The 19,073-nt window shown below is 47.2% G+C and overlaps 1 protein-coding gene across 1 annotated transcript in view; it reads left to right on the forward strand.

The window, feature by feature from the left end:
• The window catches only part of ZnT86D (solute carrier family 30 member 7), a 136,370-nt gene that overhangs the window by 40,857 nt on the left and 76,440 nt on the right, over positions 1–19,073 (forward strand). The window contains exon 4 of the mRNA XM_075673351.1: positions 12,254–12,341. Coding sequence (XP_075529466.1) covers positions 12,254–12,341 — 88 coding nt within the window. The remainder of the gene's footprint in view (positions 1–12,253; positions 12,342–19,073) is intronic.

Raw genomic sequence — 19,073 nt, forward strand, 5'->3', positions numbered from 1 at the left:
CTTCTGTCAACCAAAGGACCAGGCAGGATTCCATAAAGACTACTCAACAATAGACCATATTCACACTATCAATCAGGTGATAGAGAAATGTGCGGAATATAACCAAACCTTATATATAGCTTTCATTGATTACGAGAAAGCGTTTGATTCTGTCGAAACCTCAGCAGTCATGGAGGCATTACGGAATCAGGGTGTAGGCGAGCCATGTTTAAAAATACTGAAAGATATCTATAGCGGCTCCACAGCCACCGTAGTCCTCCATAAAGAAAGCAACAAAATCCCAATAAAGAAAGGCATCAGGCAGGGATATACGATCTCTCTAATGCTATTCACAGCATGTTTACAGGAGTTATTCAGAGACTTGGTTTGGGAAGAACTGGGGATAAGAGTTAATGGAGAATACCTTACTAACTTACGATTCGCTGATGATATTGCCTTGCTTACTAACTCGGAGGACCAATTGCAATACATGCAATTGGTCCCCTGAGTTAGAGGTCCCCTGATTCCCTGACCTGGAGAGGCAAAGCAGAAGAGTGGGTCTAAAAATTAATCTGCAGAAAACTAAAGTAATGCTTAACAGTTTCGGAAGAGAGCAGCAATTTACAATAGGCAGCGAGGCACTGGATGTCGTAAGGGAATACATCTAGTACTTAGGGCAGGTAGTGACGGCGGATCCGGATCATGAGACGGAACTAATCAGAAGAATAAGAATGGGCTGGGGTGCATTTGGCAGGCATTCTCAGATCATGAACAGCAGGTTGCCATTATCCCTCAAGAGAAAAGTGTATAATAGCTGTGTCTTACCAGTATTCACCTACGGGGCAGAAACCTGAAGGCTTACGAAAAGGGTTCTTCTTAAATTGAGGACGACACAACGAGCTATGCAAAGAAGAATGATGGGTGTAACGTTAAGGGATAAGAAAAGAGCAGATTGGGTGAGGGAACAAACGCGAGTTAATGACATCTTAGTTTAAATCAAGATTTGATTGTATCTCTAAACGTGATCGCTCTAACCTTTGTGCTTGTCATTTGTGGCTGATGACGACGACATGCCCCTTTAATTGTGAAAGCTAACCTACAAGAAAGAAATGGGCATGGGCAGGACATGTAATGAGGAAGGAAGATAACCGATGGTCATTAAGGGTTATAGACTGGATCCTGAGGGAAGGGAAGCGTAGCAGGGGGCGGCAGTAAGTTAGGTGGGCGGATGAGATTAAGAAGTTTGCAGGGACGATATGGCCACAATTAGTACATGACCGGGGTTGTTGGTGAAGTATGGGGGAGGCTTTTGCCCTGCAGTGGGTGTAACCATGCTGCTGCTGATGATGATGACTGGCTGGGCAAATGGGGTTGCACGCTGGGACTTTTTTTCGGTGCGGTATTTCTAAATAGCGAATAGGGGGACAAATGAAAATGTGGCAGGAAATTGAAGAAGAGAAGTAGTTCTTTCCAACGCGACCAAGATGGCCACGACAGCATACATCGTTCAGCAGCGGCATGGCATGAAAAAAGCCCCCTTTTTATGCTTCTTCCTGTGAAAATATAGCTCGCAGCAGTTACATAAATTGATATTGCATCTAAAATATTGATCCATGACACAGGAAACTTGGTCAGAACATGCGGCAGTGTTTGTATATTATGAAAATACCACTTTCAAGAAACCCATTTTTTCCTGGTCTCTAAGACTCGTGTCCCCCCTTAAGTAAAAACCTGTGGGAATTGATGTAAGCGAAGCTTTCTGTGTTGTTTGCGTTGATTGACGATAATTAGCAGTGATGTTGACACCGCATGTTTGGTTTCTTCAACTTTTAGTCCAACACGAGCGGTGAGTCCCTCCTTTCCCCATCCTCTCTACCATTCTATTTTGCTTTTCTCTGCACTTGCACGTTAGTAGGAAGGTAAGCGCTGTAATTTCAGCAATGCTTTCGCAGGGGTCACAGATAATTAGAGCTGTGAAGAGGCTGTTGCGGTGACGCCCAAGGAGCTCCAGAGGGCATTGTGCACATTTGACGTGGTGCAAGGGTCCAAGCAAGTTTCTCGCATCACCTTTACTCTCTGCTGCACTGCTGACATGTATGCAGATGCCCTGAACCACCCCCCAGTGCGGTGTGCCAGACAGCATCAGCAGTGGGAAAGTTGAAGGAAGAGGCAAAGAAAGCTTCGCTTTAAGAAAAGTGGCTACGGTGAGGATTCAATACTCTGCCCCACCGCCACTGCTACCGCTCCGTAGCCGAGCGCTAACCACTGCGCTGCCGTTGCATTACGCCACCATTGCAACAGATGACATTGATGAATACTGACAAGACCAGAAGCTAATCGCCATAGGAGTTGATGCCTTACCTGTAACCACCCTAATCGATACCAGCACACACATCTCAGTCATGAGCACTGATCTACGGAAGTGGCTCAAGAAAGTACTCACACCTGCCAAGTCCCGCGTAGTACGAGTCGCTGATGGGGAAACTCGCGCTGTACTGGGAATGTGTGCCACTCGTGTCAGTGTCGGCGGTCTCCACACATCTGTTTTGTTCCCTGTACTTCACCATTGCCCGCACAATGTGAGCCTTGGACTTGATTTCTTATCTGCTCACTCAGCTAAATTGACTTCTTGACTGGTGCAGTCTAACCTGTTTTGCCTGATGTCACCAGCCTTCCCAACAGAGTGCAGATTTAGCTCTGTTGTGCCGATTTTGTTTTTCTACCACACCAGACACTTACCATGTTTAATTGAATCTAGGCTGACCCCGATTCTGAGCCGACCCCCTAAAGTCCGAAGCCAACAAAAAAAAGATATATTACCTCAAATGTAGGCCGAACAAATAAAGCGAGGACAGCATTCACAAAATGCCAACAGCATTTATTGAATCTGAACGTGCAGAGCTCATTCACCGTCGTCGTCGCTGCTAGACTCGTCGCTGTGTTCCTTGTCACTGGCACCTTCAAACAGTGGACTATCTTCGGTACCGTCAAGCGCATTAGATATGCTGCACTTTTTAAAGGCGCGCACGATCAAAGTACCTGGGATGTCGTCCTACGCTGCAGCTACCCAGCCCGCCAGCTGCGATAGAGATGCACGTTTGATGCGGCTTGTTGCCGTTAGCATGTGGTCTTCGTCAGTCAACCAGTCTGTGTAATATTTCCGCAGGCGATCCTTGAAAGGTTCGTTGATGCAGACATCAAGTGGCTGCAACTGGCCCGTCATGCCACCCGGTATAACAGTGAGGTCCGTGTTCGATTGGGCGAGCGCAGCCTTCATGTTGTCGATCAAGTGCCCGCAGTAAGAGTCGACGACAAGGAACGAGTTCAGGACAAGGAACACAATCTTAACCCACTCTTCCACCATTGCACCCGTCATCCACCTGGTCTCATTTGCCCACACAATGATATTTCTTGGGAAAGTTTCTCGAGCAGGCAGTGTCTTCCTTTTAAATATCATATAAGGAGGGAGTTTATGTCCATCTGCTGTGCAGCACAGCATCACAGTTTCGCGCTCCTTTTCATAGCCCGCAGAGCGCACCTTCACCTCGGCACCCTTTTCATTCACGGTGTACACCACTGGCATGTCAAAATACACAGCCGTCTGGTCGGCATTGCTGATTTGCCCAAGGTTGTAGCCTGCCGCTTCTCTCTTTCGCAGCACGTAGCGCTGAAAAGCTATCAGCTTTTCTTTGAAATCGCTTGGCAGCTTCTGGGTGATTGAAGTACGACATCGGAGGCTGAAGCTGAACCACTTCATGAATTTCTGAAGCCAGCCCCGTCTGGCTTTGAAATCCTTTGGCGTTAGGCCTTGCTCCCTCGAAAGTTCCCTAGCTTTCATTTGGAGCACTTCTGTTGTCACTGGAAGGGCAGCTGCTCTCTGCATCCGAACAAAGTCGGCCAAAACTCTCCACTTCATGGTGACGGCCTTTCTTTGGTCTGCTAAATGCCATCCTCACTGCGGCGCATGCAAAAAGCTGTTGTCATTGTCCCATCCAACGACGCATGTTTTTCTCGTCTACGCCGAAGTCCCACCCGGCTTGAAGGTTCGACAATGCCTCTGCGGCTATCACAACTTTTCGCTTGAAAGCGGCACTGTAGTGGCATCTCCTGCTTGGTGCCATCGCAGTAACACCACACCGCACACTGATACGGCTGACACGACACAGGTCAAAATGGCGACCTCGCTTGTTTACGGTTGGCTACTGGCATGGCTAGTAGTAGCGGCTGTGATACTGACTTTTCTAGATGGCGCTAGCTATGCACCATATTTAGCAGTTTCAGTGAAAAATGAGTGTGTTTTTTAAAATCCTCGAACCTAAGCCGACCCTAGAGTTAGGAATATGATTATTTGAAAAAAAACTATCTGCCTAGATTCTAATAAATACGGTATCTGTATCACTGCTGTGCCCAGCCCCTGTGTAGCGGATGGTGACTATGTCGTCACTCCCCATGTTAGTGTCTTACTTTCGCACGATGTGTCGTTTCCTCACACTGTTGTGAGCATATTGGCTAACAAAACTGATCATCCCCTCCTGAACTTCAGATTCTGCCCACAGCTACTACTCAATGGCACCTCTCTCGCCACACTGTCGCTGTCGCACAAGTACGAACTTTCTTCCCTCTCGCCTCATCCGTCTTTCATCAACTCCTCTGCCGCCTGCAATGCTCATTTCACAATGTCTCCACCAGCGCACGATGACATTACCAAGGTGACAGTCCAAGACCTTTCACCCACACAAGCTGGTGATCTTCTACATCTGCTTGCCTTGTGGTTCGACATTTTGAGATTGCCGGCCGGCCTTTGGGACAAACTTCCTACGTGCAGCATCGCAAACATACTGGCAATGCCGGTAATGCACCGCCTTTTCACAGATGGCCCTATCACATGTCACAAGCAGAGCCCCGAGTAATACAATAAAAGGTTGATAAGATGCTTACCAAGGGCATTACTGAACCATCATCAAGCCCGTGCGCTTCTCCTGTTGTCTTGGTAAAAAAAGAACAACACATGTAGATTCTGTATAGATTGTTGACATCTAAACAAGATAACAAAAAAAGATGTCTACCCACTGCCACTGATAGATGACGCATTAAATTGCCTACACCGTGCAACATATTTTTCAACAATAGACCTAGGCTTCGGTTACTGGCAGATTGCCATCGAAGATACGGACTGTAGGAAGACTGCATTTGTTGCACCAGATGGCCTTTATCAGTTTTGAGTCATGCCATTCAGCTTGTGCGACGCTCCAGCCACCTTCGTGCGTATGATGGACACGCTCTTGCACAGCCTTAAGTGGTCTATACGAGATGTGACACAAAAGAAACGTAAGTGTGTACCTTGAAAAAAGAGTTGAGTTGGCAACAACTGTTTTGCTGACGTAATCCCACACACCTCTTCTATTCATGCGTCCAGTTTCAACAGAACCGATCACGCCAGTTGGTAGTGCTGCGTCATAGAGTGAACATGTGCAGCTGCATTCTGCCGGAAAAATGTCCGATGTAAAAACCGAACAGCGAATCAACATCGAGTTTCTTGTGAAACTTAAGAAATCAGCCACAGAAGCATTTCAAATAATAACTGAAGCTTAGGGAGATGTAACTTTGTCTCGTGCACGTGTGTTTGAATGGCATAGGTGGTTTTCCGGGGGAAGGGATAGTGTGGAAGATGATGAATGGTGCTGGGCGCCCAAGGTCAGTGATTAGAGACCAAAACATTGCCAAAGTTCGTGATGTGATCAGTGGTGACCGAAGGTTAAGTGTTTGTGCAGTGGCGGAGTTGGTTCACTTGGATAAGGAAGCTGTTCGACGCATTTTAACGGATGAATTACACATGAGAAAGATTTGTGCGAAGGTTGTTTCGAAAGTTCTGTCCATTGACCAAAAACAGTGCCGTAAAGATGTGTATGTGGACATGTTAGAACGCATTGCAAACGAGCCAAATTTGTTGGAATCTGTTGTAACATGTGATGAGACATGTATTTTTACCTATGACCCAGAAAGTAAGCACCAGTCAATGCAGTGGGAGTCTCCGGGATCCCCAAGACCCAAAAAAGCTTGCATGTCAAAATCAAAATTCAAGCCAATGTTAATTGTCTTCTTCGACATTAATGGAATTGTAATGATTGAGTGGGTTCCCAGTGGTCAGACTGTTAATTAACACTACTACATCGAAGTACTAAAAATACTTCGTGAAAAAATTAGGAAAAAAAGGTCACAGTTGTGGAGTGATGGAGGGCTGTTGCACCAGGACAATGCACCCGCTCACACGGCCCTATCTGTCAAGCAGTTTCTGACCAGCAAAAACATTACTGTGATGGGGCATCCTCCTTATTCACCTGATTTGGCTATATGCGACTTTGGTTTACTTCCTAAAGTTAAATCTTGCTTAAAGGGAAGCCATTTTACCTCATTTGAAGAGGTTCAGGCAAAAATGGAGAATCTCCTGAAGGGCCTTCCAAAACATTCCAGAACTGTTTCCTGCAATGGCAGCACCAAATGCAGAAGTGTGTGAATGCTGAGGGGGACTACTTAGAAGGTGATAATGTCACATAGAATTTATTTAGTAAGTACAATAAGTTATTGGACCAGTCTCGTTTTTTTGTGTCACACCTCGTATGCCTTTGTTACCTTGATGACGCCATCGTGTTCTCGCCGACCTTTATGAGATATCTTGAATGCCTTTTGTCTATTCTCTCAGTCTTTTGGGCTGCTGGGCTACAATTTAGTTCTTCTAAGTGTCACTTTAGTCACCACCAAATCACTATTCTCACTATTCTCACCTCGGTCATCTCGTTGACTCATCTGGCGTCCACCCTGATCCCGAAAAAGTTTGTGCTGTTCTCGATTTTCCTGTACCAACTTGGGCCAATGACGTCCGCAGCTTTGTAGGCTTGTGCTGCTATTTCCGTTGATTTGTCAGAAATGTTGCATACATTTCTCGACCTCTGACTGACCTTCTCAAGAAGGGCTTGGTCAAGAAGGGCCCTGACCAAGCTGCGCCCTTCAAACGTTTTATCACCCTGTTCACTACTCGGCAAATTCTCGCTCACTTCGACCCATCTGCCCCAACAGAGGTCTGTACAGATGCTAGTAACAATGGAATTGGTGCTGTTTTAGCTTAGTATCAGTGTGAGAATGACAGAGTTATTGCGTATGCAAGTAGCCTTCTTTCACATACTGAATGCAATTACTCCGTTACAGAGTGCGAGTGCCTTGCACTCGTATGGGCAGTGAGTAAATTCCGGCCATACTTATACGGCCGATCTTTCACTTTTACCACAGTGAAAGGTCAGTCCTATAAGTACACCTGGAATTTACAGAGAGTGTTGGCTCTCAACATTAAAGATCCAACGGGTCTTCTAGGTCGCTGAGCACTACGTTTTCAAGAATTCACCTACACAGTGGTGTACAAGTCCCCAGGATGCCGATTGCTTATCTTGGCACCCCATCGTAGCTCCAGACTCTAGTGATGCGCCTGCTGGAATATTCATGCCCTCAGCCTTCAACCACATTGGCAAGAAGCAAGAACGTGATGCATGCTTGCGGGACCTCACCAGCCGCCTTTGTTCTGACCTGTCAAACCCTTCACTTCGCATGTTCCTCATTCTGGACGACATCTTATACCGCTGCAATATACGACCAGAAGGACATGAACTGCTGATAGTCGTTCCCTCTCGTCTCCGGACAATTGAACTCGCACAACTCCATGGTGGTCGTACTGCTGACCACCTGGGTGTTTCCAGGACGTACGACCTTGTTCAGCAACGACTTTTCTGGCCTTGACTCTACCATACCACGCGATGTTATGTCTCTGCTTGCAAACCATGCCAGCATTGTAAGATTCCTGCTTTGCTTCCTGCAGGAATCCTCCAGCCAATTGATATGCCCACCGAACCATTCTATTGCATTGGCCTCAATATCTTAGGCCCTTTCCCTACCTCTGGAGCTGGAAATGAGTGGAGTGCCATTGCTACTGATAATTCAAGCCGCTGTGCCACCACAAGCCATATAGGCCAGTTGCGCTACTGGCGTCGCAGACTTTCTGCTCCAAGATGTCATCTTACACCATGAATCTCCTTGTCAGCTTCTCACAGAAAGGGGCCGCTACTTTTTATCTAGGGTTATCTACTTTCCTCTTGCGCTACGAAATACAAGTTAATGAGCATACTACCCTCAAATGAACGGCCTCACTGAACTCCTGAACCAAATGCTTACAGATATGCTCTCTATGTATGTCTCCTCCGACAATCATGACTGGGATGCAGCCCTCCCATTTGTGACGTTCGCATACAACTCATCACGTCACGACACCGTTTCTACTCCCCTTTCTATCTCCTCATTGGACGTCACCCAACATTGCCTTTCGACACGCTCCTGCCAACTGCTCGAGTGCCTGTCTGAGTATGCTCGTGATGCCATAGCAACAGCTGCCAAGGCATGCCAGATTTTTTGCCAGGTTTGCAAAAAAATTTTTTGCGCTATGTATCCCAGTCTGTATGTATCCCACCAACACGCCCAAACTTCTTCCCTGCTAAAATAGCACGCCAGATTGCCTACTGGCACCTTTCCGAGTCGCAGGCAAGACAGAAGTCTCTTTATGACAACTGTCATCATGATGTCCAGTTCTCTGCCGCTGACCTCGTCCTCCTTTGTAATCCTTCATGGCATGTGGGCCTATTGGAAAAACTGCTCTCCCAGTACTCTGGCCCTTACCACGTCATCCGACAACTCAGTGATGTCACTTATGGAATAGCTCCAGCCGATGCTTCCCCTTCGTCCACGTTGTCTGATGTCGTCCACGTGGGCCGTCTCAAGCCACGTCATGCGCCCACCGTCTAACAGGCGCTGGATCGGCGCTTTCACCACTGGCGTTTATGTCACGGTGTCACGAGAGCGACAAAGAATATGATCACCAACAAGATGAAAGAGACGTCGTAGTGGGACTAGCCTAACACTCTGCCATACTTGTTGTACGGGCCATATCTTCTGAATAGTAAACACGGTCCCATTTAACCTTATATCTCTGCCCATTTCAATATCTTCTAGGCTGTGCATGTGGTTGGGCTCTGCCTGGTGGGTGATTCACTGGATTGTGCACCATGTAGAGGAATCTGCCTTCAGCTCTACGCTGCAGCATGTCCATGCTCGTCGTAGGAGACTTCAATCAGGACAACACCAACGTTCATCGGTGTGATGCACACCAATCTCAACTTCAGACTCGTCTCTCCAATAGATGCAATCACCACTTCGCGAGGCTCCGGAATCAACTTGGCGTTCGAGAACATGCCATGCACAGTGCACAAAGTAGGGCAGATTGACATACTACTCTGATTGCAACACCATGCTACTGTCAATCAACTTGGAGCTGCAGATGCCGTCACTGGAGCCCATGGACGACAATGACGAATAAGATGCAACTCGCTTCTGGCACCTGTCAGGCAACAACTACGTCATCCCCCCAGAGTATGAGGTGCAGTTCTCCTACGAATCTGGTGAAGAAATATTTCAACACCATGGTGCCACTCAGAAAAGTGCTGTCATAGAGAAAGAGCACTGAATGCAATGGTGTGTGAAACACTATATTGAGAACTCTGCAAATAGAACTCAGCTGAGAGATCACAATATGGCCAGTTTGTGATATTGCATTGTTGCAGCCTCATAAGCAGCAACATTACACTTGGAAAAATAACATAGCAGCAGTAAACTGAGCAACATTTTGCCACAACGCCAAACTCAGGAACACACTCAGTGACAAGTAATGCTCTTGCATTTACACATCATAATAATTGCTTAGGTGCCCCATATTTTCCAGACCCTCTATTTGCTTTTTGTTTATGTTTTTTTTTCAGGGTCTTTGTGTAGCAAGGAAGTCTTCACTCTCCCATATAGTAGTTGGTATTTCATAATGAGTACCATTGAAGTGCACAATAAAGACATGGACGATCGGGACAGACATGAAAAGTGCCATTCTGTGTCTGTCCTGGTTGTCCTCGCAGTGATGGTCCAACTGTGCCATCTCCGCCATTTTGCTACAATTCGACTTGCCTACTCCTGGCTGCACCCACTAGAGTGTAATTTGCGGCAACTGCACAAAAGTTTGGTATTTTCGTGTTTACACGGCAGTGCTATGTTTTCAGTAAGGTTGTGCAACTACTCCACTATAAAAATCGATTTGTGAACATTCAAATACAGTCGGCTGATTTCCTGGACAGCTGATTTTTCGGACATGCCCAAAAATTCAGATGCATTCGCAGCACCGCCACGTACCCAATAGGGTCAATGTAAAAGGACGTCAGAAATTTCAGACGCAAAAAACCTTAGCCACCTGATTTTCCTAACTTTTTGCCATGACTGCAGTTCCAAAGCAGCATTAATCGAAGCCACCACCACGGCCATATTGACTATCTCGCCGCCTCGAACCCTCCACTCTCGCACGCAGATCCACTGGCAGCCGTAGCCACCATCACGGCAACGCAAGGCCTAGCTACTTCGACATTACCTACCAATGTTGCTGTTTAGTGCGGTATTTTTCATTGAAAAAATTCGTCACTTTTAGCAATGGCGCCGACCCCGCCTTTGTAATCCTCGCCAATGGCTTCGAAGCTCAGAAAGTAAGGCATGTTACATAATGTCAGTTTCCGAAAGTCAGTTTCAGCTTTATACAGTAGTGTTACACGGTGAAGCATACACAAAGTGGGGAGGGGCAGTTGTCAGTGGACACAGTATGCTTCCCTTAATTATACATGCAGGCACCCACCATCTCCTATCACAATACAAGTACCGATACGCCTAATAGGGGTACTGGCAGGCCTTTAGAGCTATTTGGAGCTTTTTGTGCATATCTTTGTTCTCATTAATCTACAAAATTTTATTTTATTGTCTGCAATTTCTTTTTTCTACCCAAATAAAAATGTTTGCGTCATAGCGTGCATTGTATACCATCCCTGGAAAGGCAAGCTTAACTAATTGCTGTTGGATTTGTGTCTTGATTCACTGTTGAGCAGCACTTAACTCTTTCAGGGTCAATGACGTAAATATACGGCGCCGTGAACAAGCCCAAAGTGGTCGATGCCATATATTTACGGTGCCATCTGTACGTTTAAAAAGCGCGCCAATTTTCAAATTTTTCTTTTCTGTCATGTGTTGCTACTATGTGGAAAAAGAAGGAATTTTTTCACGCGCCTCCCTCTCTCAGTTATCGTTGCATGTTTTCTTTTTGAGCTAGTTTGCTCCCACGCGTCTGTATACTACTGCTCGCGCATTGGCGTGCACGCGCGGGCGGGTGGCAGTTTGGGTTTTGTTCCGCGGGCGGTTTCGGTTTCTTGCGCTTGCAAAACTGATGGCTACCTCGTTACTAATTGCTCAAAGGGCGACCACTTGTTTCCCACTCGGTTAATGCTCACAGGGGTGCGCATAGGAAGGATACCGTCGGGCATGCATTTCCATTGCTTTCTTTTTTGGAGACTCGCGACAACTAATTGCTTCTGGTTGGCGATAAGATTAGTGGAAGTTTGTCACATTTTGCTTTTTTGACGGGCGCACAACCACACAGTTTTCTTGAGTGTGCGCATCTACGCAGTTCGATTACGCTATGGATGTACGTTAGTGTAAGAGCAGGAACATTTGATTCTTGTGACATATTCTCGTGTGCGCATTTTCAAAGCCTTAAACTATCTGTATAACAATGCATCAAATTTTTAATTCTTATAAGTTTATTTTCTTTTTATTGTTGTTATTCATGAATGAAGAGTACATATATACCAATGCAAAATATTTCTTCTCACTTTACGGTCACCCTAAAAAATTACGGTAAGCTTTTTTCGAAATAAGTCCCTAAGAACAATTGGAATCTGCAATAAAAAAAGATCAACCCTGGGCGGTCACAGATGGTGAAAAAAATCGACCCTCAAATTGTTAACGATTGCACAGTAATAACAAGCTTCGCCAAATGGCTACAGATTACAGCTGTACTACTTCGTGTTTCAAAAACACCAATTTTCCTGCTCCGAAGCTGCTCCAAAATGCGGGTGTGGCTTCTCCTAAACTGTTCCACAATGACATTTTTTCTGCTACAAAAATTGTTCCAAATCCTAAACTGGCTGGGCCACCACTATACTTGTCTTCCTTTCACAATTCAACACTGCTCAGTAGTGAGCATTTTACTGCTTTAATGGCAGTGTGCCTTCAACCTTTACCCTTGCCCGTGGCTGCCTTGTGGTTTACCCGTCCTTGTGAGACAGCCGTGGGCCTGTTTGTTTCTTCTTTTCTGCAGGTATGTGCGGGCAGAAGTTCTTGCAGGATTTGTCAATGGCCTTTTCCTCCTCTTTATCGCATTCTTCATCTTCTCTGAGGCCGTTGAGGTGAGACTGCTTTCATTGGCCATCAATGATTACGCCAGTGAACTTAGTGCTGTACACTCCCTGTGGAGGCTTGTGTTCTCTCTGTGTTCTTCATTTTTGCAGTGTGGAATGAATAGTGTCAAGCTTTTGTGCCTTCTGGCAACAGTGTTTTTTGCAGGTCTTCACAAATCCTGATTTGTGGACCTCTACAAATCCTCACGTTTCCATATGTTTTCCATTCATTGGGTACACGTTAAAGAACCACAGGTGATCAAAATTATTCTGGAGTCCCGCACTTTGGTGTGCCTCATAATGAAATCTTGGTTTTGGCAACTCCAGAATGTAATTTAATTTAATTTAGCCACACCGCTAAACTAGCTACCTATGACAGCCTGCATATGTACTTCAGCTGTCTGTGCAGGAGTGGTCTAAATGTTTCTTTAGTGCATGTTTGTAGCTGGTTCCAAACTCTAATGATGGGGATAAAGAATCATTGTGCAAGCTTATGTCTTTTAACTTAGCGTCACTGCTACTGCGAAGCTGGGTTCTGTGTTCGATGCCTTAAGCAGTATTATTGCACTAAAACTGATCTCATAGGGGGCAGTCCTTCATTTCTTCTGCACCCAATGAGCCCCTTCTACGAAGATCCCCACCAAAATATTCTGCGATTACTTGAGTAAGAGGATGCATGTGGTGTGTACATGGTGTACATGTGTGATCAGAAGTGATGTGTTCTGAAACTGTTGACACATATGTGAGCGTATCAATGCATGTACATTGTAGTAAGATTAGTCGATGCTCAGAACCTGTCCTGGGCACTTCACATTTTACATCTTGTTTTCTGTGGCGCTGTTAAATTCATAATCCTTAAACACAGTTCTACAAAAAGGAAAATTGGATAAACTTGTTTACATTTATTTCTGACCATGGATCATAAATTTTCACAGACAGGATCAGTGTAATTGTGTTAATATTTAATTTGTATAGTAACTAATTAACTAGTTCATTTGCTGATGAACTATCCACAATTGAAAATTCAATCCCACATATCAAGAACCCTACTACTATAGACTATGCTTAAATCAAAATTTTAAGGTATCAAACAGCGTAGCATATATGATGCAGTGAGCATTGCAAACAGGAGACTGGTTCACAGGAAGGTGGCGGCTTGAATTATTAACAGTAGTAGAACAAGGAATTTCGCTGGAGCTAACATTTCGACTTGTCTTTGTCAGTTGCTGCTCCTAGGAAAACAAGTTTCTTCTTGAACCATCAGCTTCAGTGATATTCCTTGTTCTACCGCTGTTAATCATGTTGGGCATCATTACAAGGTTAACACATTAACATGAGAGACTGGAGCTTCATTAAGACAAAGTGCATTTGTCTTTCTTCCTGGTCCTCTCTTGTTTTCAATTTTTATTGCTACGGGTAAAAATATTGTTACCAGAACGAGGGATTAAAACTGGAGATTATAAACAAGATATGGATAATGCAGCACTGGCCAGTTCAGCTGACAGCGCGAGAGCCAGAGAGCGTTCTTCCTCCTCTTTTCTCGAGTGATGGCGCCCATGCGCCTCGTTCAAACAATCAAATACTACACATGTGTAGCATAATCCCCTGGCGGCTGAAGCGACGTCCCGGAGCATCTAAATGTCGTGACTGGGACGGTGATACTGTTTCAGTCATGTAACGTGCACAATATCACTGGACTGGGAAGCCGATGGGGTGTCAAGGGCGATCTCGTAGGTGGCGGGAGTCGCAGCACAAAGCATTCAGTATGGTCCTGTGTAATGAGAGAGCACTTTTTCTGACAGGCTGACCTGACGCGACAAAGGCCATAGAAGCACCAAAGAACCAGGCGGGAAGGGCATGTCTAGGTGTCACCAGTTGTACAAACTCCTTTGACTCTCTTCGGATTTCAGAAGGCGGTCATGGGCAATTTTCCTTGCGTGGGCACAGCGGGCAATGGCGTCAAGTGCAGATTCACTGGTCGGTGCTGCGTGAACAGGGAGAGTTGTGTCGAGGGACAGTGCTGGTTCTCGGCTGAACAGAAGGAAAAATTGGAAATAACCGGCTGTGTCGTGGTGCGAGGAATTATAAGCAAATGTGACTAGAGCGACATCCCAGTCAATGTGGTCTGAAGAGACATATTTCGCGAGCATGTCTGTGAGAGTGCAATTGAGACGCTCCGGGAAGTCATTTATTTGCAGATGGTATGATGTGGAAAGCTTGTGCCTCGTGGCACAGGAGTGCAGGATGTCCGCGATATCTTTTGATAGGAATGTCCGGCCACTGTCTGTGAGAAGTTGTTGCGGAGCTCCATGTAATAAAATCAATAAAATCAGAAGAAAATTGGCGACATCTGTGGCGCATCTTGTAGGAAGCGCTCGGGTGATGGCGTAGCGCGTGGCGTAATCCGTGGCCACAGCGACCCACCTGTTCCCAGAGGTACAAAGAGTAAAAGGGCCAAGTAAGTCCAAACCAACCCAAAAGAATGGTTCTGCGGGAATGTCGAGTGGTTGAAGGTACCCAGCAGGGGGTGTCGATGGTGTCTTACGTCGCTGGCATTTCTCACACGCAGCTACATATCTTCGAACGGAGCGAGCAAGCCCTGGTCAAAAGAAGCATCGGCGGATCTGGTCGTAGGTACGTGACACACCCAGGTGACCAGCAGTAGGGAAGTCATGAAGTTCGTGGAGAACAGCCGAGCGAAGGTGTTTAAGGATCACAAGGAGTAATGCTGGGCCATCGGGGTGAACGTTGTGGCGGTAGAGTACGCCATCTTGAAGTGTGAATAAGCGAAGGGAACTGTCAGCAAGTGCCAATTCCAGGCGGTCAATGATGATACGCAAGGACGGGTCACGGCGCTGCTCGTCGGCGACATGGAGCAGTGGAAAAACAGAGAACACAGGCGTCGGTGTCAGTCTCAGACGTAGAGGTTGCGTCTTCGACTGGATGGCAAGAGAGGCAATCTGCGTCCTGGTGTTAGCGTGCCGTCTTGTAAGTCACTGTGTAGGGGTATTCTTGTAGTCGGAGGGCCCAACGACCGAGCCGGCCAGTAGGATCTTTGAGCAATGAAAGCCAACAGAGCGCATGATGGTCTGTGATTACTGAGAAGGGCTTGCCGTGTAAATATGAGCGGGACTTTGAAACGGCCCAGACAAGAGCAAGACATATGCTGTCGTGTCTGTGTTGGCGTAGCAATAAGACGGCACCGGTCCCATAACCATAGGCATCGGTTCAGACCTCTGAAGGTGCGGACGGGTCAAAGTGGGCCAAGACCAGTGAATTGGTGAGAATCGTGATAAGGCGTGAAAATGCGGCAGCCTGAGGGGAACCCTACGTAAAAGGTACGTCTTTCTTCAGATGTTCAGTGAGTGGTCGAGCAATTGCTGCGAAATCTTTCACGAACCATTGAAAATAAGAACAGAGCTCCCCAAAACTCTGGACATCTGACAGATCGAGGTACAGGAAATGCCGTTACTGCTCGAACCTTCTCCGGGTCGGGCTGTTCTCCGGAAGCATCGACGAGATGGCCTAGCACTGTAATCTATTGGCCCCCAAAGTGGCACTTCGATGAGCTTAATTGGAGCCCAGCCTTGTGGAAGACGTCAAGAATAGCTGCGACATGCTCAAGGTGCATCTCAAATGTAGGAGAGAACGCAAGGATTTCGTCGAGGTAACAAAGGCAAGTTGACCATTTGAAACCTTGAAGCAGAGAGTCTATCATCAATTCGAACGTGGCAGGGGCATCGCATAAACTGAACGGCATACAGTAACCTTAATTGGTAGAGGCCATCTGGAGTGACGAAAGTGGTCTTTTCTTGGTAAATCAGCCAATAACCAGATCGAAGGTCGATGGACGAAAAGTATTTGGCACCATGAAAACAGTCAAGAGCGTTGTCGATTCGTGGTAAAGGGTAAACATCCTTTTTAGTAATTTGGTTTAGGTGGTGTTAATCAACACAGGAACAACACGTGCCATCTTTCTTTTTTACTAAGCACGACCGGCGATGCCCAAGGACTCGACGAGGGCTCAACACTGCCTCTGGCGAGCATCTTGGTTACTTCCTACTCAATACTAACTTGCCGCTCTGCCATGGACACGCGATACGGTCGGCGGTGGATGGGAACAGCATCACCAGTGTTTATCCGATGCTTAACAAGTGACGTCTGACCAAGGGGTCGATTGTCAGTGTCAAATATGTCGTGGTAGGAAAGCAAAAGGTGACATAGGGCGGCTGCTTGGTCAGGTCCGAGGTCCGAAGCGACCATGGGATGTAATGGGCTGTCGAGGTTCAAGGCATGTTGCGGGTAATCAGGAGGATCTGGAGACGCGTCGGCTGCAAAAGCAGTGACATGGTCGGCTGTCACTGACCAGAGCGTGGCCACCGCTATGCCTTCAGGTAACACTTGCTTCGTCAAGCCAAAATTGATAACAGGGAGACACATCCGATTAGCGGCAAGGGTTACGATGCAGTGCGGCACAGATATGTTGCACGCCAGGAAGACATCACGAATGGGTGCGATGACATAGTCACCATCAGGCACGGTTGCCGTTGAGGCCAATTCGACGAAGGTTAGGGCTTTTGGAGGTAAGCAAACAAACACTGTAGAGCAGAGGGTGTTTGGTTGTCCGGGGCGAACGTCTGTAAGAAGAGGAAGCACAGTCGATGAGGGCAGAATGCATTGTGAGAAAGTCGAGCCCAAAGATTAGGTCATGGGGGCAGCTGGTCAGCACGGTGAACAGGACTGGAACATGGCGGCCAGCAATTTCTATGCGAGTAGTGCACATACTCCTGACGGCAATAGTGGCGCCAATGGCGACACATACGGCTTGAGTGATGGCAGGCGTAAGAACTTTTTTGAGGCAACGACATAGGTTAGTGCTCATTATGGACACTTAAGCTCCAGTATCAATTAATGCCACCATAGGAACACCATGTACGTCTACTTCAATTAGGTTCGTGTCAGTGAGGAGCATCACCGGAGGATTTGGACAGGACTAACGTGATGTAGCACTACCTGTAAGAGCTGCATGGCCCTGTTTTCCATCCGGGAAGGTCCATAATTGGTCGGCGACGAATGGTGGCGTGGCTAGGACGGTGGGGACTGACAGCGCTGAGGTGACGGCGAGCAAGCAGGATGACTGACATCGACGGATACATCAGAGGTGGGAGGCATACGGCGAGGCAAGTAACGGCGCGGGTCAGCATATGGGTGAGGAGACGTGGAAGAGGAGCTTGAATACGGTGACATCCAGGAGGTGCAGCAGTGGCGAGCGACGTGGCCAATGCAGAGGCAGTGGAAGCAAATGGGCTTGTCGTTCGGAGTTCTCCACTCGGTAGGGTTACGGTATCTGGAAGGGGAATACAGATTGCCGTGAGGCGTAGCAGTCGGCACCAGTCGCATGTCAGGTCGGGTGACGGAGCAGGCAGCAGGAAAACCTAGGTTTGCAAATTCCTGCCGCACGGCTACCTGAATAAGAGAAATCGCTGGGGCTGGTTGGTCAATGGTGGGGTCAAGGGGGCATTGATAGAATGGTGCAGGAGTTGTAGCCTCGAGCTCGCGGCGAACAACACGTGTGACGTGCTCATTTAAAGGTGATGAAGTGGTAAGGTCGACGCAAGACAACGTCGCAGCCGTGTTAAAGAGCTGAGACAACTGTGGAATGTCGCGGTGGCTTTTCGCAAGCTCAAAGCGGCAGCATTCCTTGACAATGACGTTGATGGTGGACACATTGTTGAAGACCAACAAGTTGAACACATCGTCCACGATGGCTTTGAGTATGTGGCCGACTTTGTCAGCCTCGGCCATTTTCTCATCAACTTTCCAGCAAAGAGTGAGCACGTCTTGTATGTACAAGACATACGATTCAGTAGAAGATTGGACTCGAGTAGCAAGCTCTTTTCTAGCAGCCAGCTGCCGACCGGTGATATTTCCAAAGCAGCGTGGGAAGCAGCGCAAAAAGGTAGCCACCGTAGCCACAGTTCATTTAGGCCTGTCATCCATGGTGCAGCCGACACCACGCCCGCTCAGGTCAAGCACGCTAGCGTGTTCTATTCTTGCGCTACCTGCACGTGAGCCCATCTTCTTCTTTGCCTGCTTTCGAGGCAATAGTCATGCTGCTACTGGGCTCCCCTCCTAATCCGAAGCACAATTGAAATAAAGTCCAGTGGTAAAGTCCAGGTAAAGGGTGCAGATGGTGTCATCGTTGGTAGTGTCGGATTCACGCAATCCAAGAGAAAGGTACCAGGCAGCACCGGCAGCGTAGGTTGTGGGAAAGGTGCAGCCACAGTGATACAGTAGTGCGAAATCATGACCTGCCACAGGTGCTCGTAAATGCCCGGACCTGTAGAAGTCGGAGATCCAAAAGTAGACCGTCTGGCAGCCCAGAACTTGCGTGGAGATAACGCAAGTGTTAGTCACTCACAATGTAGACTTAGAAGTGATGCTCGAGCTGAAGGAACCAGATGGCAGAACTGTTCCTGTAAAACTTCAGTAGGCCACGCACCCATGGAAGGTGTGAGCCTGCTGCTGTTTGTGGTGAAATCTCAAATGCCGGTAGCGCTGTGGTCGCTGAAGGCATCAGGAAAGCTGTGCTTGTGTCATTGTCGTGCCTGCAAGAGTGAAATTTGCACCTAGTGGAGCTGGTGGGAGAGCCTCTGAATCGGTGATGAGTGAGGTGCCCCTGAACAAAAAGCAGACAGCTTGTGGGAACGTCCAAGGAAGGAGAGTGACGGGCCGTAAAAT

Source organism: Dermacentor variabilis, chromosome 10 (genome assembly GCF_050947875.1).
Source record: "Dermacentor variabilis isolate Ectoservices chromosome 10, ASM5094787v1, whole genome shotgun sequence".
Lineage (NCBI taxonomy): Eukaryota > Metazoa > Arthropoda > Arachnida > Ixodida > Ixodidae > Dermacentor > Dermacentor variabilis.